Below are 22,119 nucleotides of genomic sequence, written 5' to 3'. Positions count from 1 at the left end.
GTGGACTTGGTTCTGGTGAGAAAATATCCGAAGGAAACAGCTCTGTCCGCCCTCGTGGAGCTGGCATTACACAGGCAAATGAGACAAGATCGGCAAGAGTGCCACACTGGGGTGATAAGTCAGGGAGCACAAAAGGGGCACTTGGAGTAAAGGGTGGGTCAGGGGAAAGAAAGGAAGACATGGAAACTGAGCCGAAAGTCAGACAGCTGGGGGTGATCTAGAGAGAGTGGGGTAGGAAAGAGGAAGTTCCAGGATGGGACACTCGGGCACAGTGAAAGCTCCCATCCCGGCCAGGGATGTGCTTCTTTATGTAGCAGCCTCAGTATCTGTCAGTAACGGTCATGAGCTTTTGGGAGACCACAGAGAGGGAGACCCAGGGGTGGCAGAAGGAATGCGCGTCACTGACAATCCATGAGCTTCCTCACTGAGTTGATAGACATTGTGGAACACCTGTCTTTGCTAGGCTGGATGAGATACAATCTTTGCCCCGGGGGACCCAAGAAGTGCATGGGAGGACAGGCCAAAAGTATGTAGGTTTCAGTCTTAAACAAGTCCCCACAGGGTGCTAAGTAGAGCTTACGGGACTCTGGCCTACGACTTTAGCTTAGAGGCTGCTAAACTAAAGGGAGTTGGCAGCAAGCGCTTGAGATTATCATTGCCTCCCACACTCGCTCGGGATTTGGTCCCTAGCTGCCCTTAGAAACTCTTGCAGTAGGGCAGGAATGAGGAAAGGAGTGGGGTGGGAAGGCCGAGCCTTTGGAGGGAGCACCCACTCCCCAAGGGGAACTGGCCAGCCTTTGCTAGACTGTCTCTTGGTCATTGGTGGCGTCAAGACTGTCGGGGGATGTGACTTTTCTAGGAACAGTTCCCCAGCACCAAGTCCAGAGCCAGGTTCTGTGTCTGCACCTGGGATGTGAGAACACACCTCACAGCCCTCCACCAGGACCACTCAAACCTGTGGCAGCTGGAGGAGCCGGGGATGTGTGCCGTGCATCCTGAGCAGAATTACAAATGGAAGGAGCCCTGCCAAGGCAGAGAGGAAACAGAACTCAATGTTCTTTTTCAGAGTTCAAAAATAGTCCTTTTCGAGTTTTGAGGAAGATCTAGACTTAAAAAAAAAAAAGGAAAGGAAAAAGAGAAAGAAAGAAAAGAAATCAAGTCTCCTGGCGCTAAAATCAGCCTGGCTGAGATCTACAAAGGAGGAAGCAACACAAGATGGCAGGGGAGGGTTTCCCTGGTAAGGCTCACTCCTGGTGACAAATGCAGACAATACAAGCCAGGGGAAAGCCTCAGTAGCCCCAGGCTGGTGGTGGGCATTTGTCTTAAACCACACTCTCTTCCTTCTCTCTTCCCTCCCCTCTCTTCTTTCCTTCTCTCAAGGAACTCTAATTTCTTCCTTCTGTGCCCTTCTATCTACGCATACCATCTTTCCTATGTTGTTAGGACTAGAATTCTCCAGTTGAGGGGACAATTTTAGACTTTAGAACTCTTACTGGCCCAGCAGATGCAGTACTGCCTTATATATTAGGAGCCTCTCTGCTCCACGCAGCAAACCTGTTAAGTGTGGGGATGCTTATCCTATAACACTGAACAGGCTAAAACTGGGGGCATGGTTGCCTGGCTGTTCCCATGGGAAGGTAAGAGTTCAGCGTTCACGCAAGTGCAGAACCCTTGGGAGACCAAGGAGGAAATGACCTCTACAAGGTCACTTGAAAAAGTAGCAACAACCCAAGGCTCTTAACTCTTGGTCCCTCACACTACTCCGTGCCCCTCTCTAACCCATCACAGGACGCGGGGATTCAGGCACCACGTATGTTTTCCATTTTTATTTTTGTTTACATATCTCCTTCCCCTCCTGTGTGCTCTGAACTGAGGCAGTACATTTCATATGATCCCAGCCTCGGCGAACCTGAGACCTCCGCTGTGTGGGGGCTGGAGCACCTCTCTGGAAGATGAGTCTCCGTGACGTGACTCACCTGCAGCTGACTCAGCCTCGGCTCCCTCAGCCCACGGGGACACAGCCTAAATTAAAACCTCGAGAGCTGGAAAAGCAGCAGCTGTCTCTCCCCAGCCCTCCTCAGGGATGAGCCGATGAGCCGGCAAGGCTAATTTTAGCAAAGACTCCTAGGGGCGAGAAACAGAAGGGACTTTGAGATCATCTCTTCTGTGGGTCTCAGTTCCCATTGGGGGCACCAAAATCACCTCAAGGAACCAGGCATAGCTGTGCGCTCCTGTAATCCCAACACCTGAGAGGCTGAGGCAGGAGGATTATGAGTTCAAGGTCAACCTAAGTGACGTAATAAAAAGGGAAAAGAAAAAGACAGAGATCACACCCCTCTGTCCAGGAAGGAGCTGGATATGGGTGTTTTACAGCCCCCAGGCAGTCTGCACGTGCAGCCAGAGTGAGGGTCTTACATTACCCCTGGCTGGACACAGGTGGCTGAAGCCAAGAGAGAGGAGGGGCTTGCCCAGGGTAGCACTGAGAACATGGTCAGAGCCAGAACTTGTTTCTGGGTCTTCTTAACACCTGCCATGCTCTCTCTCTACCTAGAGAACATATCTACTGAAATGTCTTAAAATTTAAAAAAAAATAATAGGTCATCAGATATTTGCCACAGAGACGGGAGAGCAGTGCTACTCCTCCCTGACCCTGGGGAGCCCCAGCCCAGCAGAGAAAGCACACAGATGTCCTGGACCCACCTTTGTTCTGAAGTACGTTGTGGTGTAGCAAGGACACCTGCTACTGAAAGAGAGGGGAGAATCTAAGGAGCCTCCCTGGAGGAGGAAGAATCTCACCAAGTCTTGGAGTAGTGGGATAGCTAAATAAAATATAGACTGTCCAGTTAAATTTTAATTTTTCCACTTGTTTTTTTTTTGAGACAAGATTTCTCTGTGTAGTAGGCCTGGCTGCCCTGGAACTCACTCTGTAGACCAGGCTGGCCTCAAACTCAGAGATCCACCGGTCTCTGCCTCCTGAGTGCTGGGATTAAAGGTGTGTATTATCACCACCTGTCTGAATTTGAATTTTAAATAAACAACCTGAGAGACCCAGGGAGGCCAAATGGCGGAAGGACAGGCCAGAAGATGGCAGTGCATTCCCTGAAAGTTCTGTTGGGCCACGTCGGGTGGAGTGTGCCTTTGGGAGACCTTGCGGAGGGGGGGGAGGGTCTAAGAGCCACATGAATGAGAGCTAGGATAAAGATGACCCACGTTTTTACAGTCTCATGTATATGTTTCTTACCATGCTCCCAGCATGTTGAAGATGGGTCTCCGGCGGGGGGGGGGGGGGCATCTCTGTCTGCGAAAGCAGAGTCATGGACCCCCTTTGTTCCCACAGCTATCCTGGGCATGCACACGCTCATGAGCAACCAGCAATACTACCAGGCCTTGGGCAGCAGCTCCATTGTGAACAAGGAGGGACTCAACAGTGAGTATGCAGCCCTGCTTGCTTGCCATCCCCTGCCCTTGCGGGTCCGTGGGACTGACTCGCAGAGGACGCCTTGAAAGAGAGGCGCCTCCTCCTGCATCTTGAATCCCGTGCGCCCCATACTCCGGCTTGTCGCATTTTAAGCAGGCAAATCTCTTCATCGCTTCCTTTGAGTCTGATGGGATTTTATGTCTCGTTTACAAAGCCCCCTTCATCTCAATGCCATGTTTCTTCTAAAGTTTTTAGAGATTTGCTTCTTATGTTCGGTGCCTTAATCCTCGCAGAGTGGGTTGTGTGTGTGCTGATATGAGATGCCTCTGTGATGTTTGCCCGAATGTGTGTGTACCTGGGGACGCTGGACCAGTTGCTCTCTGCCTTATCCCTTGAGACAATCTCTCAGTGAACCTAGAGCTCACAGATTTGGCTAGACCGGATGACTGGCCAGTCAGTTCCTGGGGTCCCCTGCCTCTACCTCCCCAGTGCCAGAATTACAGGCACTGGCTGCTACACCCAGATCTTTTTCTTCTCTAACATGGAATCCAGGGATGAACTCAGTGCTCAGGTTTGCGAGATGAGGACTTTACTGATCAAGCCCCCAACTTGACAATTTTAGTAGAGATCTATTTTTTCCACACAATAGTCTTTGAAAAATGTGTTCCTTGCCATCCTATGGAGCTCTTTCTTTCTCTTCAGTTCCCGCTGTTCTCTGTCCCATGAGACCCTTTGGCCTTTGGGCCCATGTCACATTGTCTCAATTATTTGACTGCATCGTTCCAAGCTGACATTTGGGGCCCAAAGAGAAATGAAGGTGTCAAAAGAATTAGTATCCTTTCTTTTGGAAGAGAACTCCACTTCTTCCCAGCCCAGACCTCGTCTTCCCCTCCTAGAAGCCCACTGTGATAACAAGCGTGGCAGCAAGGCCACCCCCACTGAACAGACAAGGACTTGAGAGTCAGAGTGTTTAGGTCTTATAACGACTCAAAAGCAGCATCCAGGGATACCCTGACCTTCCTCCCTGACTCCTTCCGACCTATCCCAGCCCCTGGTTCCCTCTGAAATGTGCTGCCTCCCGTTTACTCTGAACTCAACCAACGCTTTCTCCCAAGGAGTCCTTATGGTGGAAGAAAGCGACCCCTGTGTTTCTGGGAGCCAGCTCCTTTTTTATACATCACTCTAGGTGTGATTAAACCAACACAGTACAAGCCTGTGCCCGATGAAGAACCAAACTCAACAGATGTAGAGGAAACGCTGGAGCGGATAAAGAACAATGACCCAGAACTTGAAGAAGTTAATCTCAACAATATCCGGGTAATGTCCTGCTATTTCAATTCGTGTGTATTGGGAGTAGGGGTTTTCAGTTGTGTGTGTGTGGGGGGGGCTATGTCTTGACATACAGATAGATGCCAGCAATCTAGGCTATATAGACCAGCAGAGTCCTATCTGGACCTAGATATGTCTGGATCAGAAACAGAGACAAGCCTTGACATATGGGAACACTTAAGGGTTGGCCAATGTCAACAAGCAAATCCCATAGTCCTGGTTTCTCTCAGAGGACAATTACAGGCTCAGAAGTCCACCAGAGGCCAATCCAACTTTGATCTGGATGCCTGCCATGTTGTGCACAAACACAGAGATTCTCTGTGTTAAAATTGTGAGTCAGAACCACATTGCAGCACGGGACTTCAAGGCTGGCAAAGCCCCGTGCCTACAAGACTCATGGGGTCACACACCCCAGGCAGGCACTGCCCCTGAGACATCCCTGGTCCCTCTGAATCATGCTCATATTCAGTCTTATTTTACAGTCAGGAAAGGAGATGTTGGTACAAGTGCCCCAAGAAATGCTACCAGTGTAGGGTACAGGAGGACTGTGGAAGCAGGCCCAGATGCCTGCCCACCTGTTCTGTGCTTAGGCCCCAGGATTAGCTGTGGGGGGGGGAGGGGGGAGGAATGGAAGCCAGCCCCTTCCTCCTGCTCTCCTTTCTTCTCTGCTTTCTTCTCAGTGGTTGCCAGTCCCAAGCACAATCAGATTGGAAACCTGCACCCCAGTTTTCTCCTCCACCTGGCTCCTGGTTCTTCTCCCACGGGGGCTTAGGTGACACTTTGAAATGAGAGCTCTGGGAAAGCAGAGCCAGCTCTCCCTTGGTGCCTCCATTGTCTGCCATATGAGAGTCGCTAACACAATCCAGACTTGTATGTTCTGGGTGGTGACAAGCCCAAGTCATGGGACTTCATTAGGAGGCCTCAGACAAGGGCTTGAATACCTCCAGGTCTCAGTTTCCCTTCTATACCTGGAGGCAGTTGGACATAGACCAGTTTTCATTTGTTGAGATTTCAAAAACATACGCTAATACTGCTAATACCCAGGTGTCCCTCTGAGGTTCTGTGTGTGATGGTGTGGGGCTGGCCTGCACATTGGCATGAAAAGCTGTCGCCAGAACCTGGACATGAGGCAATGCTGAGACCAGACCCTTTGGGACAGATGTCTCAGAGAGCATTCTGTCTTTCAGAACAGACCCAAAGAGGGGAAGAGAGTCCCCTCATGTCACACAGCAAGTCAGACACACTGCCAGTCACTGGGTAGAAGCCAGGGTTCAGCCCTGCTCTTCTCCCAGTCCCCAGTCTTTTGTAAATATTCCTCTCAACTTCCATGCATGGAAGAGAGTTGCGGTTCCTATCTGAAACTTTCAGGGGTGATTCCTTCTGTCTGTGTACTGGGGAATCCTCAGCGTCTCAAAGCTCCGTCCCATGGCCCATTGAGAGACTTGCTAGGAGCCAGGCTGCATTTGGGAGAGACCTACTGTCCCCTCACCTTGGCAAGCCACCTGTCCCCATGGCCCATGTAGGGCTGCTGTTTACTCTCCTGCCCTTTCCTCTGCAGAATATCCCCATACCCACCCTCAAGGCCTACGCAGAAGCCCTGAAAGAGAACACCCATGTGAAGAAGTTCAGCATCGTGGGGACCCGCAGCAATGACCCTGTGGCGTTTGTATGTTCTGACTTCTCCGCTCTGCTATGTAGTCACTGGGCACTCAGGCCTGGTCCCACTGATGAAGAACCCTATTGTGGCTTGCGAGGGGACTCAGCTAGGAGCCAGGAAGGGATGTATATGTATGGGACAGCCCTAGCACAATGCCCTATTCTCATCCCAGCTAATCCTTGCAACCACCCTGTTCTCAGAAGGGTGGGTGTGCAGGGAGGATAGGCAAGTGGCTTTGTCCAAAGCCACACAAAAAGAGAAAAGCAGACCTGGGATCAAACAAAGTCACATTGACACCTACAGTTGGTCTTTCTCAAACTCAACACTTCACGCTCAAAACTCCTCCCCTTCCTGGGGCTCAGCATCTCCAGCTCCCACATCACCATCTTTGCCAATCAATCCCAGTGACTGATTTTACTTTTACTGCCTAAGCAGCTGGGTATGGTGATATGCACACCTGTAATAGCTGCATTCGGGAGGTGGAGGCAGGAGGATCAGAAGTCTGAGACTAGCCTGGGTTCCATGAGGCTCTGTCTCAAAATAAAACAAATGAAAAAAAATCATGTTTACTTAAAGTAAGTTGTACTTACAAAGTAACTGTTAATTCTTTTTTAAAAATATCCCATACAAATTCTTGACAGTCTGTGCATAATACTGAGTTAGGCTCTGGAAATCCGCCTGTAACCAGTCTCATATCCCACATCCATGATCGTAGCCACAGTTGGGGCGTGAAGGCAGCCAAATGGTCCCCCGCACAGTGTTGGTGGTGGTGGTGCAGTAGGTAGGAATTAGCTTCCCGAGGAGAGTAGGTCACAGAGTAGTAGGAATCAGCCCTCTTCCAGTTCTAAAGTAGAAGAGACTGATTCCTGCAGGTGCTTTTGAAAGAACTGAATGAGCTCCCAGTGGGGGGCAGAGGCAGTTCCGAGGCTGCCAGATGGGAACTTCTAGATCAATGACCCCTGACTGACCTCGATGGTTCCCAAGTCTGTCTGTAGTGACTTAGCTGGAGAAACCCTGTGTACTACTTGCTCATGGATCAGAAGCACGGCCATGCTGGCACTCAGCTCCATGCCATGGATGGTTTAGGGGCATGGGCTCCATGCCAGGCTGACAGCTGGTGGCAGTCCCTTTATACCTGCATACCTATCACCAAGTGCTGAAATGCTAGACCAGGTGCCAGAACCCTGCAGGTCCCACTGCCTGCCTGGCACTCTCTCCTACCCTCTGTTCCCCTTTTGTGACCCCCTCACCCAGGATCTGACACATAACTCGACAGGGTTCCAGGGCCTCCCAGTTAGCAGCATGCACAGCTCATGGCCTGGCACACCTGCCCACTGGTTGTTAAACTGGCTGGTGGTTAGGTCAGGCCAGGCGTTTCCTGGGAGAGAGTGTTGCTGGTGAGGCTCGGGGAGACCACCCTACACAGGTGGGGAACAGATTGGTCATAGAGAAGCTGACACACCACCTCTTGGCATACTGGACTGCGGGAGCCAAAGGAGGAAAGTGGACAGCATGAAGGCTCTCTGGGAGCTGGGTCTCTGGCAGGGTTCAGCTCTGGGGGAGCACAACAGGGCGGCCTTTCCTGGCATCGCTTCTGACTCCCTGGCACACAGATCACAGTGTCCCAGGTCTGTCGGCTGCTGGTATCTTCTTTCCCCATGACGCATAGTTTCCCCCAGCTGCTAATTACCTCATTTCCTTCAGAGACTCCGATTGTCATCTACAACCCCCCTGGCTAGAACCCTCTCAAACGTGCTGAGGGCCATCTGAGCTGTACTCTGCAAGCCAGCCCTGTACTCTCTGGGGCTCAGAGAAAGACCATGGTGACATTTCAGCAGGGCCGTAGAGGAGACAAGCCAGGCATCCATGGGGGATACAGAGACTCACTAGGGGCCCTGGTGATCATTGTTTGATGGCCTACTGTGTGCTGGGCACTGTGTTAAGATGGGCGGTGGTGGCGCATGCCTTTAATCCCAGCACTTGGGAGACAGAGACAGGCAGATCTCTGTGAGTTCGAGGCCAGTCTGCTCTACAAGGCAAGTTGTAGGACAGGCCCCAAAGCTACAAAGTAACCATGTTAAAAAAAAACCCAAAAACAAACAAAAAACAAAAACAAAAACAGATATTAAGCTACATTTTCAGCCCATGAAGGGTAGATTGTCTAGTGGTGGAAACACACCAACCATAAACACGGAGGGGTGTGAGACCCTAGGGAGATAGCTCACTCAGTAAAGCGCTCCCCCTACAAGCATGACAACCTGGGCACCATATCGAAAGCTGGGCACGGTGACTCACTTTTAATCATAGCGCTAGAGAGGTGGACACAGGAAACCTCTGAGGCTCCCTGCCCACAAAATGTAGACTAACCGGTGAGTTCCAAGGCAATGAGAAAGATGCCCTGTCAAAGGAAGATGATATTTATGCAGATGACATAGGAGTTGTCTTCTGACCTCCACATGCACATACATATACCCGCACATATGTGAGTATGTACGCATATGAGTGTGAACACATACACATGCCTGCATATACATGAACACGCACACACAGACACACATGCACACAGACACATGCACATGCATGCACACAAACAAAATAATAGTAAATGGAGACTTGAGTGAAGGAGATGTGGATAAGTTCTGAGGTCACAGGGAGCAGGCCCTGGGTAGCTGGGGTGTCAGCAAAGCTCTTGGAGCCAGAGGCACTGAGAAAGTGCCTTGAAGGATGAACAAGACATAGCCAAGTGAAACAGAACTTTCCAAGTGGTCAGATGAAGCAGAGAAAGGCTAAGGGGTGGGAAGGCACTGAGCGTGTGCAGCAAACCCAGAGGGCCAAGGCTGCGCAGGGAAGAGAAGCAGGTCCAGAGGTCTCTGAGTCCTGATGAGCGGTCTCCTAAAGAGGTGTTAGGGGGCCATGGCAGGTTGCGGGAGAGCAGACACAGACATGCTTTGAAAGGCAGCTCCAGGGACCGCCTGGATCTGCTCCATCCTTGCCCAGGGTAACTCACGGGTCCTGCTTTTCTCCCGAAGGCGCTTGCCGACATGCTGAAGGTGAACAAGGTATTGAAGACACTGAACGTGGAATCCAACTTCATTTCTGGAGCTGGGATCCTGCGCCTGGTGGAAGCTCTCCCACACAACACCTCTCTGGTGGAACTGAAGATCGATAACCAGGTGAGTTGAGCGGGGTCTTCACCTGCCCGCGTGCTGCTGGTGGGGCAGAGGACACTGGTGACAGATCTTCTAGAGCCCACTGTGAGCCACCTCCAGGTGTTCCTGTCCCGACCCTCCCACCCCGCCGTACTACCTTCTTTCCAGCGCCGTCAACTTCATCATGTGCCCATGAGTGGTGGGAATTCACACCTTAGCTCCAGCCTTGGCCCTTGGCTTTGAGAATGTCCTTACTTAGACCCAGAGCAAAGGAACATACTTCTAAGCCCTGTGTGTCACCTCAGTCGTTCTGTTGAGGAACCTGAGACGTGGAGGGCACAGATCCCACAAGCCACGGGGCTCCTCACCAGTGACACCCCCATTCCCCCTGTCCCCACACTTGAGGTGACTTTTGAGTCTCCTCCACATGGCACCTCCCCTGTCTTTATCCCACAGAGCTCCTGTTTCTCTGGCTTCCATGGTCCAGTCAGTTCTTTGTGGGCAACTCTTTTGGTCTTGGTTGTCTCAGAGAAAGTTAATAACCGGAACTGCACGCCGCAATAGCTTGGCTGTTGGACAGTTGCGGGTTGCTGTGGGGGTGGGAGGTTCAGTGCCGCCATGTGCCCAGCATCTTTGATCTTCATCGCCCGCTGTAGGATGCGGGTGTGGTCAGCCTCTGATGAAAGAGACTAAGAGAGGGGTCACACTCAGGGTCACACTCAGCACTCAAGAGGCAAGATTTGAACCCACAGCTCCCCAACCCCAAAGCCCACTCTCTATCCACGACTGCGCATTGCTTCCTTGACTAAGTCACTATCTTCTTTATAGACGGGGAAGACTGAAATTTTCTCTGCACTGGCAAATGTGGCTGGATGGCTGTGTATGTTTGTTTGGAGAGAAGACGGGGGTGGGGGGAATACTGTGAAATTATTGTGCCCAAGCAAGACCACAAGTTACTTTCTTCTTGTAAGATGTAGCAGACAGAAAGTGCCTAGAAGAAAAATGAGCAGATTAATTATAATGAGCTAGTGAGTCTGTCACAGTCAGAACTAAGCATCACCGGCTTCCAGAGGCCTCATCCTAGACATGGCTTTTAGAAACTTCCCAGCTTGCTCCCACTCCTGTCTCTGCTCCCATGCCATAGACTTCTAGAACATCCTATGCCCCGCCTGCCCATTCCCTGCTAGAAAACACTTTGTGCTGCATGGAGTATGCTAAAGCATCCTGGGCCAGCATAAAGGGCTATGTGCGTTCTCTGCCTGGCTGCACCTCAGTGATATACTTGGTAGGTCGGCCTTGAATCGCCTGGGCTAGCAGGAGTGTAGCTGGTGGGAAGTGCAGACACTACATATAAGTCCTTCCCTTCTTCCTTCCCTCCCTTCCTCCTTCCTTTCCTCTCTCCCATTTGGTTTTTGAAAGTCATTATACCCCTGCCTTCCCTGCTTAGCCTCCACAACTCCTCCAAGCCTTGCTGCCCAGACAGAGCTAGGTATTGTGGTTCCCCGGCCCTTCAGCATCCACATGAGCTCCTCAGAGCTAGGTGCTCCCCCAGCGGTTCCCCTGCCCTTCAGTATGCCCATGAGCTTCTCAGAAGATGGTGCCGTGTAGGAGTCTTCTCCTTATCTCAGTGCCCAGCCTGGTACCTGGGCCTCATGGGTACCTGGTAAGCAAACGTGTCCCGGATGGTTACGCTGTTCACTGCAGAGTGAGAGGTGGCAGAGAAAAACCCTGCAAGCTGTGTGCTGGAGAGAGAGCACGTTTCTAATGTATAGAAAGGCTGCATCAGTCAGCAGTCTTTCTGTCATGTAAACTTGCTGCTGCACTGGGTTGGGCATCTTTCATACTCTGGTAACCTTGATGCTACATTGACCCTGACCGTCTCTGCCTTGTCCCTTGACCATTGCTGACCCTGATCCCCTGAAGGCAGAGTAGATGGATCAGAGCCTGCAACAGCACCCTCCCTGCCAGCCTGGCTATTCTTGTGACATCTGTACTGGTCAGGAAGGAGTCAGAGCATCAGTTGAAACTTGACTCCCAGGGCAGACCCTCAACCAAGTGGTGGCTGATATCAAGCCATCCACCTTCCCCGTTCAGCTGTATTCCACCTGTGCCCCCAGGGCATTAGAGACTTTGTGCTGACCATTGCCTTCACCCTGGCCAGACACCCCAGTGTAAGCACATTCACTGCCTGGCCTCAGCTTCCCTTCTTGTAAATGAGGATAATTAGCCACTGTCCTAAGGGGCTACAGATCTGGGGACTGACGCATTGGTGACTTTGAGAGTCACTATGCAGGTTGTGATCTCACACACTACCCAGAGGGCGAGTGCCCACAGGAAGCACGCTGGCTGCTTTGTGTCCCTGTGCTCACCTTCTGATTCTGACTGCCATGTGGACTGTGTCACCTGCCTCAGGTCACAGAGTTAGTGACCGAGGAAGATCCTGGCTTAGGTATATATGACTCTAAAGCCTGCACACGGTGTCTGTTGGGGTTCTTGAGATGACTGGTTTTGTGAGGTTAGCCTGGCCTTTCTCTTCCTCATCCCCTTGGCCATGCTGGCCTCTGCTAAAGCGAGGCTCCGATTGAGTCTTCTAGGAAGCCACACTGGGTAGGAGGGGAGACAGGTGCAGAAATGACCTTTGCATCAGGTGCTCTTGTAAGCCACAGATGGGGTAAAAGTGGGTGGGGTCCAGTGGAGGGATCAGCCATAGTCAGGAGCAGGCCAGGGCGGGTGTCAGGGAGAAGGCGGCAGAGGGAGGAGAGTGTATCAAAGGGAAAACGGAAGTCAGGGTACCCAGGAGAAAAGAAAATAGAGAAAAGGCTGGGGAGAGCTCGGAGCCTATCTAGGCAGGACTCTGGGGGCCCAGAAGAAGCCTGTGAGGATGAAGAGGCAAAGGGGCTGGTGGGTAAGCCTGTAGGTTCTGCTCTGACAGGGTGGCTCCTGGCTGGACTAGTGAAGAAAAAGCTAAGGATAGGAGGCCAGCAGAAGCTACAACCAAGACTTCTGGTCCTGGGGTGACACTCCTGCCTAAGTGGGGGCCTCAGGCTGTAATGGGGCCTGGTGGGGAGGGGCTGAGTGGATGAAGACTGTGGATGAAGGCTTCAGGTTGGAGGCTTCCCTGGCCCAAGCTCAGGGAAAGGCCATGCATGTGTCCCAGGAGGTCTGGACACAGTTGTCTTCTCGTGGTGACCAGGGTAAAAGGGAGGGGCCAGGAGGAGGTGACAAGTGGCATTGATTTATTCCTCTTCCTTGGTTCGTCACCGAGGTCCTTGAAGGCCAGAGCGTTTGCCTCAGTCCTTGGAATTGTAACCTGTGTTGAGAGACTCTCCTTCTCTCTCCTTTTACGGCCAAAGAAAGGGACTTGGGGCATTCTACACAGGGTGACATGGATTCTGAGGCAGTTTGTTTACTAAGTGCTTCCCGTTATCTCCAGGCAATGTTCTGCTTCTGCCCAAAACTGCCCTAAATCCGACAAGGGTGGGGAGCAGCCTCAGGGGCCCTGAGCCAGCCTGAAAAGCTCTAAGAGTGGCTGACCAGCTTTCTTTGCAGTGGGGAAACTGAGAAGGAGGGGACTTGTTTTGGTCAAGGCCATTGTCCAAGACAAAGCTGGGTTGGATTGTCAGCATCCTTGCTACACATCAGAAAGGATACACCCTATCTGGCCCACGAAGTAGGCTCTAACCACAGGGTGCTTGGAGATCCCCATCCCCAGCTGTATCACCCCCCAGCCCTGCTCTGCTTCCTTGAGCCTCCTCTTGCCTCCCAACAGTTTTGTGTCCAGCAGTCCCTCCCCAGTCCTTCCGAGTTCCTCGGAACAGATAAGACCTGGAAACACGACCCCTCCAAATGAGGATGTATCAGCCATCTGGGCATATTGGTTACAATCCCCCTTTCCCCTCCCCTGTGTGTCAGGGACACTGCTTGATATTTTGGACAGGAGCCACAGGAAGTGGATTATGCATTCGTGTTGTTTTTCCAAGTTAATCTGTTTGTGTCTGGTTTTTCTCTAATTTAACGCTGTCTGGGAATATATCTGTTATCTATAGTTATGTAACAAATGACCCCAAGGCTTAGCCTCAGAGTTCTGGGATAAACCAATACTCAACAAATTTGCTCAGTTTCTGAGTGACAAGAATCCAGGGCTGCTGAGCTGGCTAACTTCCCCCAGAACATGTCATTCAAGGCAAAGAAGAAAGTTCCAGCTGTCTTTGATGAGCAACCTTGAAACCTGAGCAAAGTCTACTTTGTCATTTTCTTTTAGAAGTGAACCGATAGGCACTGCACACACACAGGAAGGAGGTGAACGAGGCTCTACCTTTTGAGGGCGCTATACCAAAGAATTTTTCAGATCTATTTCTAATAATTCTTTCATGATTTCAGAAAATATAGTGTGATCATATTCACACCTAACTCCTCCCAGATTCCTTCCCTACCTCCCTACCCACCTCGTTTTTTGATAAAGCATAACCTAGTGGGGCCCTCTCTCAAAACAAACAAAGCCCATGGACGACACCATTCAAGAAAACTGCCTCTCCTCCCTTAGACATCAACTGTCAATAGCTCCTTAGCTAGGGGAGGGACTTGTGAGTCTCCCTCCTCCATGTTAGAATGCTGACTGGCTTGGTCTTGCTCAGGCAGCCACGGCTGCTTTGAGTTCACAGTGACTTGGTCCTGCCGTGTCCAGAAGATGCTGTTTTGCTCCAGTCTTCCCTGACCTCTAGCTCTTAGGATCTTTCAGCTCCCTCTTCTATGAGTCTTGGGGCAGGGCACCAGATGAATGTCCCAGGTGTGGTTGGGCGCTTCACTGACATTTATTCTCTGGACTTTGGTTTTAAGTTTCTGCATTTGCCACCATCTATTGCAAAAAGCAACATCTCTGCTGAGGTGTGATGGCTGTACTAGCTTACAGATAGGAAGATACAAGAAGGGAGGGCTGTTGATGCTATGTTGTTTAGCAGGTTAATAGCATTCAGTTCTGCCATGGGCTCCGGGTGCTTGCCAACCGTGGGTTCTTGGCCAGATTTACAGCACCCGGCATGTTTTTCTTCCCATGGAGTGGGCCTTAAATCCAACCAGAAAGCAGTTGGTTCTCCACAACACGTGTGCCTATCTTGCACCCATGGACCTGTCTTGCCAGGACAGTCATTATCATAGTTCACAGGGTTTACAACAGGTAGGCTGTTAATGACTCCCCTACCCTCTCCCCCCGCCCCCCGGCAGCCTGCTTAGCCCTTTCAGGCACTAGGAAAGCTGGCCAGTGAGGAAGAATCTCCCTGGTCAGTATCATTTGCTATCTCCATGCCCTGTGACCAAACTATGAGGTGTCTTCAGGGATGTGGCCTTACTGTCGAGTTCTGGTGAGCAATACAGAGCAATAGCAATAGGCTATGTTGTTTGGGGGGCATTTTTGAGACACCCCTGATGAACAGCTCAAGGGGAGGAATTCCACATCTGGCACTAGGCTTTTTATTTGGCAACCTCTGGCTTCTGAAATAAGTATTACTACCTGTGTAAAATAACTCTAGTTAAATTCTTTTATATAAATAAATATATGCACATATATTAAGAAATTTTACAAATGGTATATTTCCACATGATTTTTAAAAATTTTTCCCTAGTGTCATCCCTCCACTCCTCTCCGTAGACTTCCTTAAGTCACTGTCATAAGCACCCTCTGTATGGTTTTGTATCACAGCACTTTGGTGAGAAAGGCCTTTCTAGTCAGCAGAGCTACCCAAGGATAAATTAGGTGTCTCAAGTGGTGAAATTCCTCCCCAGGGCTGTGCTACCAGAGTGGAAGAATTGGCAGCTTGCAATTAGATGAACGTGTATGCCCGTGAGAGGTGGGACTATGACTTCAGTGTTGACCAAGATACTCCCAGGACACCTTCCTGATGGAGTAGTTTCTTTCTTTTTAAAGTTTGCTTTCTTCTTCTTCTTCTTCTTCTTCTTCTTCTTCTTCTTCTTCTTCTTCTTCTTCTTCTTCTTCTTCTTCTTCTTCTCTTCCTCTTCCTCTTCCTCTTCTTTCTTCTGAGACAGGGTCTCACTAAATAGCTCTGACTATCCTGGAACTCACTATGTAGACCAGGTTGGCCTCCAACTCACAGAGATCCGCCCACCTCTGCCTCCCAAGTGCTGGGATTAAAGGAGTGCCCCCACGACAGCTGGTGTGATGGTATTTTGCACATGTCATCCAGGTCACAACAAAGTAGCCTGTCATCAAATGAGCTAAGTGAATGGCCTGCTGCCCAGGATTTCAGCCACCAGTCCCACCTCATTGATCCTAGCACCTGAGCCATTTGTCCTCTTCTCACCAGATGGAAAAACCCTCAGTTCTTAAGCATGTAAGCGTAAACATGAAGAGTTTTCCCACGAGTCCCAGAACTGACCAGTGGCAGAAGGAACTGAACACAGGTATCTGTTCCGGGGTCTCTAGCTGTAACCTCGGGCCTCGGAGGAAGCTCAAAGACAGACACGGGACAGATAGAAAAGCCACAGGTGGCCAGGAGGGCAGAACTGCGGTCCTCTCGTTGGGAGCCCGTGCAGCAAAGGGACCATACAGTGAGGTAGAGACCTCTGTCCTCTGAGGCAAGTGAATAGAAGCAGCAGGAAGGCTGGGACTCCATGGCCTCTTAAACCTCATGGGGCAGCAGGCTGTCCTGCGATGTCCAAAGGCGTGTCCACCGTATATGTTTTCCGCAGAACAGCCATGATGCCAATCCAAAGTGTGCCCCTATAGCTGACTGTGGAACAGCCCCTCTTCCCCTGCAGAATCCCTTGCGCTGGCATTTGTGGCACGAGGTGTGGGCACAGCCATCCACACTGCAGCATCTCAAGGGCATCCCAAGAAGCAGTTAAAAAACAAGGCAGCATTTCTCTTGTACTAGCTTGGGAAGACCTCTGAAAAATAGTGAACGGAACAGGAAGTTGCAGAAAATAAATATGAGATGAATCTATTTAAGGGAGAAAGAGCAACAGAACAACCCAACCCTGTTTATTTCTGCCCTGTATCTTATCCCCAGCATAGCCATTGGCCGTGGTGGGGGAGGGGAAGGGGGAAGTCTATGGACAGGGGGATGATGGGAAGGGAGGGATGGTATGAAGGAAGACTGTTCACTTCTCTCCATCCAATCATTTGAATGTTAAAAATATTATATTTATCCACAAGTGATTTATTGAATCTGAAAGGAAGCCAGAGTCCTTCACTGCCCAAACTCTGCCAGCACAGTCCTGGCAACCCAGTTCCTGGTCTGTCCCTCGGGGCTTCTTACTGCCTTTCACCCACTGTCAAGGTCTGAGGTCACTCTCCTGATCTTTTTATGCCACCTAATCAAGCTATTCATAGGGTCACAGCCTGCAGCCCCGTGAGGTTTAAGAGGCCATGGAGTCCCAGCCTTCCTGCTGCTTCTATTCACTTGCCTCAGAGGACAGAGGTCTCTACCTCACTGTATGGTCCCTTTGCTGCACGGGCTCCCAACGAGAGGACCGCAGTTCTGCCCTCCTGGCCACCTGTGGCTTTTCTATCTGCTCCGTGTCTGTCTTTGAGCTTCCTCCGAGGCCCGAGGTTACAGCTAGAGACCCCGGAGCAGATACCTGTGTTCAGCTCCTTCTGCCACTGGTCAGTTCTGGGACTTGTGAGAAAACTCTTCATTCCTGTACACTCCATTTTCCTGGCCTGTGACATGAAAGTTCTGTCCCACCGGTTGATGGTGAAGAGGCAGTTGGTGTGTCCCTCTTGTGGTGTCCTTGTGATTTTGCTTGGCACACTGTGGTCGCTGCTGAGTAGTGCTACCGTAAAAATAAGTCAGGCCTGAGCAGTAGCTCTGGTTCCCGGCAGCTCTTCTTCCCTCCTCTGGGAAGACTTCCCTGGAGTCGGAGAAGGAAGCAAGCAAGATGGTCCTTGGACATCTTACCCAGAGATATATGTGCCTTTTCTTTTTCAGTTCTGGGGATCAAACCCAGGGCCTGTGCAGACTACAGCTGCTCTCCCAGTTCTGCCCAGTAACTCAATATGCTCACTTTCTATCTTACATCTTAGTTTAAAAATAATGGTTTGAAGCCAGGGCTGTGGCTCAGGGGTAGAATGCATGCTTAGCATGTACAAACCCTGGGCTTGGTCTGTAGTACTACAGAAGAACAATGGAAGGGAGAGAGGGAAGGAAGGAGGGAGGGAGGAGAGAAAAGGAAGAGAAAGAAAATAGAATAAGTGTGATTCAAGATTCTCACTCTAGGAGATCAGTCATGATTCGCTGAAAGAGTCTGTACCCCCTCACACACCCAGACATGTCTGCACACATCCCTGAGAGTCTGGATATCAACCTGAGAATCTGGACTTCCATAGCCCTTCTGGCCATCCATGAGGTCAAGGCCATGTCTCGGCTCTGGCATTAATAAACTAAAGGTCTGAAGCCTGGCTTCCATCTCTACATGCTTGTTTATTCTCAAGATAGAGAGGCTGTTTCCTGCCTCCCCAAATGTAGGCAGGTAGAGAGAGGGGGGAGAGAGAGAGGGAGAGAGGGAGGGAGGGAGGAAGGGAGGGAGGGAGAGAGAGGGAGAGAGAGGGAGAGAGAGGGAGAGAGAGGGAGAGAGAGGGAGAGAGAGAGATTGCTGTGGGAATAAAGGGGAGAGTGTTCAGGCAGCATTGCCTATGGTTTGGGACAGTATACAGTGGACAGACAGCTCTCATAGACATGGCCCCTCCTTTCCACCAGGTCAAACCCATGGTTTTGATCTAGCCCACTCCTGTCCAATAACGGTTTCTCAGCACGTGCCCTAAAGAAGAAGTCACATTTCCTGCTCTGTGAGATAGCCAGGGAGTTAGCAGCCCTGTCTTCCTTTTCTTGCTGAATTATCTCGATCAGGTCCTCTAGAACAGTGCTGCTAAAAGTGGACATGGTGGCATTTTCCTGATCCTTGGGGAAAGTTTTGATCTTTATCCATGCAGTGTAATGCCAACTTTATTTCCATCCCAGCTTCTCTACATGGCTTCCCTCTTAGAGTGCAGGTCACCTCCCCACACAACACTCAGGGCTTCCATGTGGAGTGGTGGTTTAGGTAAAGCACATTTGTAATTATTGGTATTTTGTTCTTTTTTTAAAATACCAAAGAGCCAGCCCTTGGGCAACAAAGTGGAAATGGAGATCGTGAACATGTTGGAGAAAAACACAACGCTTCTGAAATTTGGCTACCACTTTACCCAGCAGGGGCCCCGGCTGCGGGCATCCAACGCCATGATGAACAACAATGACCTTGGTGAGTCCACACCTGCCTTCTGCCTGCTTGTTTGCCCATTCGCCCCACATTTTGCAGGGTTTCTCAGGGAAATTGTACAGACACCCCTGACTCCAGGTTCATGGGATCAAATTCCTGACTTTCGGGAGGATCACATCTTTTTCTGTGTTTAGGCATGACTTCCCCCAGTCTGTGAGCTGCCTGTCTTCAGGACCAAGGGCAAATGCCTTTTCTTCCTCAGCTTGGCACAGCATAAGCTGAACCCCAGAGCTCAAAACAGCATGTTGGATAGAGGAAATGAAATTTAAGGATGCATGGGCTCATCTTGGGTCTGCTCCTCTCCTGAAGACCCTTCTCTAGGTCACACTGGTTTTTGTTCACAATCCTAAAGCTCTCAGCCAACGCCATTACCAAAAGCCATAGCCCGGGAGATGCCACGTGACTCCCAAGTCAAAGTTGGAAATGTGTGGTTCATAGGAAAGTAAAGGCAGGGTCAGCAAGATGGCTCAGTGAGTAAAGGTACTCATGGAACAAGCTTTGACAAACTGAGTTCAGTCTCTCGGACCCACAGAGTAGGCCTCTGATCTCCACATGCATGCATGCATGCATGCACGTGCATGTGTGCGCATGCACACACACACCACTAATAATAAATAGAAATACAATGTAAAAGCAAGTTACATTCCCTCCATCTCTGCTGAATTACCATTTCCCTCATTTCTCTAAATAGAGAGAGAACCTCACAGTCTCTTGGCGACAGGCTGCACCAAATACCTGTGCAGTCGACAGAATGAATAACATCAATCACCCACTGGCTCCCACGAGCCGATTGTTCATGCTTCCTGGGTGTGGTTGCTTATTACATGTTCCCGATGATGCTCAGGAGAGCAGGGTCTGGTGTGAAATGAAGGCAGCGTGACTGGCAAGGCCCCAAGAAGTGTGTGTGTGTGTGTTGGGGGTGGGGAGGGGAAGCAAGTCACGCAGCAGGTCTCTATTGTTACCTTGATTGAGGGGAACATTTACCCTGATTGTCATAAAACCACAACAGACCAAATTATACTCCTTCTATTGGAGGAGAGTAGGCAATGTGGTAAGTTAACAAGGAAGCTGATCTCTGGAGCAAATGATGAAGCCAAATGAGTTTTCAAGATGGTCTTTGGTGAGGTTTTCATCAAATCCTCACCGCCAGGGCTCTCTAGCTCCCAACCTTCTTGCAGAAAGAAAGGAGCCTAAAACCCTGATGATCCAAGGCTGTCAGATCCCCATTGAGTTGAGTGAGCACCGGAAAGGCAGGCACTCACAGACCCCGCCCAGAACTCAGACTTACAGGCACTTCCAATCAAGTTCTTCAACCCCAGGCGCCATCTGTCAAAGGCCCGGGTGCGAGGGCACAGGCCCTGCTCTTCAGCATGGCACAGCCCCAGAGCTGTCTGTTCCTTGTTCTCTTCACAGGCCACTTTCTCAAAAGCCTCGGGTCTAGAAAAATATACTTCTGTCTTGGTTTATCTGAGGTGTCATTATTTGAAAGAAAGTAAGATCAAAACATAAATGAGATGCAGAATTCTTACCACAGCACAGAAGTGATGGTTACACCGAATCATTGGTTGGGGCCAGCTCTCAGAGTATTGCAGGCCCAGCTGTGACCTGGTTATAAACCAGTACTTAAAAACCCCGAGTATTGGGGGCTCAAGAGATGGCTCAGGGGTTGGTTAAGAGCACTGGCTGCTATTCCAGAGTTCTGAGTTCAATTCCCAGCAACCATATGGTGGCTCACAACCATCTTTAAGGAGATCTGGTGCCCTCTTCTGGTGTGCAGGCATACATGAACACTAGGCAGACAGAACACTGTATACATAATAAGTAAATAAATCTTTAAAAATTAAGATAAAACTTAAGATAAAGAAAAAATCCTAAAAATTATTCTGAAAAACAATAATTTCACATTTTCCCTAGTTATGGATTAAGCGTCTGACAGGATCCTCATGCCCACCTTCAAAGGCCAGTGAGTAAGGTTGTAATCCTTGCCCTGCAAAATGGCTTTCTTCTCTGAGGCAGGGGGGCTGAACTTGTGAGCATCAGATGAGACACGGACATGTAACCAAACTACTGAGAGAAGCCCAAGGCTGAGGCTCAAGATGAGTAGCGAGACTTGGCTCCGTCTGGTTCTAGCTTTGTTATTTTTTTGTTTGAGACAGTTTCATGTAGATAAGGCTGGTCTTGAACTTGCTATGTCTCAGAGACTAGCTGTGAAGTCTTGATGCTATTACATCCACCTCCCAAGTGCTATGATTACAGGGGTATGCTACTGGTAACATCCAGTATATCACTGCCTTTCTGGCTTTGAGCAAACATCATATCCTTGCTATCATTTTCCTTATCTGTGGCATGGAAATGACAGCATGCCGAGTTCAGAGCCTTCAGAGGGGCTTCTGTTCAGGTCAGTGGGTGACGCCACACTGGGTATGGAGAGCCACAAGAGCAGCTCACAGGCATGCTTGCACAGCGAACGTGGGAGTGACAGGCTCATCTGTAGAAACTGCACATCCAGACAGCCCTCTCCCATTCTCTATGTTTTGGTTTTTGTTCCTGTGCGGATTCCCAAACTGTGTGACACTTTCAGTCACCTCCAGGAATTGGATTAGACGGTGTCTTCCTTTCAGATTGTCTCCCCATCTGGTTGGCTTGCCTTCTTCTAACTTGGGGCTAGGAAAGTGGGTAGAGACCCACGCTGGGTAACTGTGAGCCTGAGACCTGTTTGTGGCTCTTGGCCACACCTGCACAAACTACCTTCTCCATCTGAGTCACGTACAAGTTGACAGGGTGGTGGAGCTCATGGGCTCTTATCGGGTGGCTCCACAGCCACCTCAGCCTGGGAACTGAAAGTCATCTTTGACTAAAAGGTAGCAAGGGTCACCCACCTATACCACATCAACAGACCCCTTGATTTTAATCTACCGCTCTATAGCCTTCCCTGACCTTGTGTTTTCTCATAGCAAATCTAGCTTGCTTCTTAGTCATTTGCCAATATCATGTTTTCTCTTATTATACCCAAGGGGCCTTTGTCCCTGCCAGCCCTAGCCATAAGCTTCTATCTTCTGTTTGCAACTTCCTGGCTCATACTTTCTTCTCTATAGGTTTAACTGTCATGTGAACAGTATTTGAAGCATGAACTGCCTTGTTCCTAGGGGGATGTCACTACTAAAACATGAGGGGGCAGGACAATTTGAGGCACTTTTCAGTTACAGGCATTGGCAGGAGGCAGACCAGGCATTCCCAGAAGGAGCAAGGGGAAACATTTCAGCAGGCTGACACTCCAGTCCCAAGACTGGCTAAAG

At 50.2% G+C, this 22,119-nt stretch overlaps 1 protein-coding gene across 1 annotated transcript in view; it reads left to right on the top strand.

Moving 5' to 3' along the window:
- The window catches only part of Tmod1 (tropomodulin 1), a 68,352-nt gene that overhangs the window by 45,736 nt on the left and 497 nt on the right, over positions 1 to 22,119 (top strand). The window contains exons 5-9 of the mRNA XM_075967282.1: positions 3,338 to 3,427; positions 4,605 to 4,735; positions 6,306 to 6,413; positions 9,434 to 9,577; positions 18,661 to 18,805. Of these exons, the coding sequence (XP_075823397.1) occupies positions 3,338 to 3,427; positions 4,605 to 4,735; positions 6,306 to 6,413; positions 9,434 to 9,577; positions 18,661 to 18,805 (618 nt within the window). The remainder of the gene's footprint in view (positions 1 to 3,337; positions 3,428 to 4,604; positions 4,736 to 6,305; positions 6,414 to 9,433; positions 9,578 to 18,660; positions 18,806 to 22,119) is intronic.

The sequence above is a fragment of the Microtus pennsylvanicus genome, chromosome 3 (genome assembly GCF_037038515.1).
Source record: "Microtus pennsylvanicus isolate mMicPen1 chromosome 3, mMicPen1.hap1, whole genome shotgun sequence".
Lineage (NCBI taxonomy): Eukaryota > Metazoa > Chordata > Mammalia > Rodentia > Cricetidae > Microtus > Microtus pennsylvanicus.
Note: the sequence above shows the minus strand (reverse complement) of the source record. Positions and strands in the feature narration are given on the sequence as shown.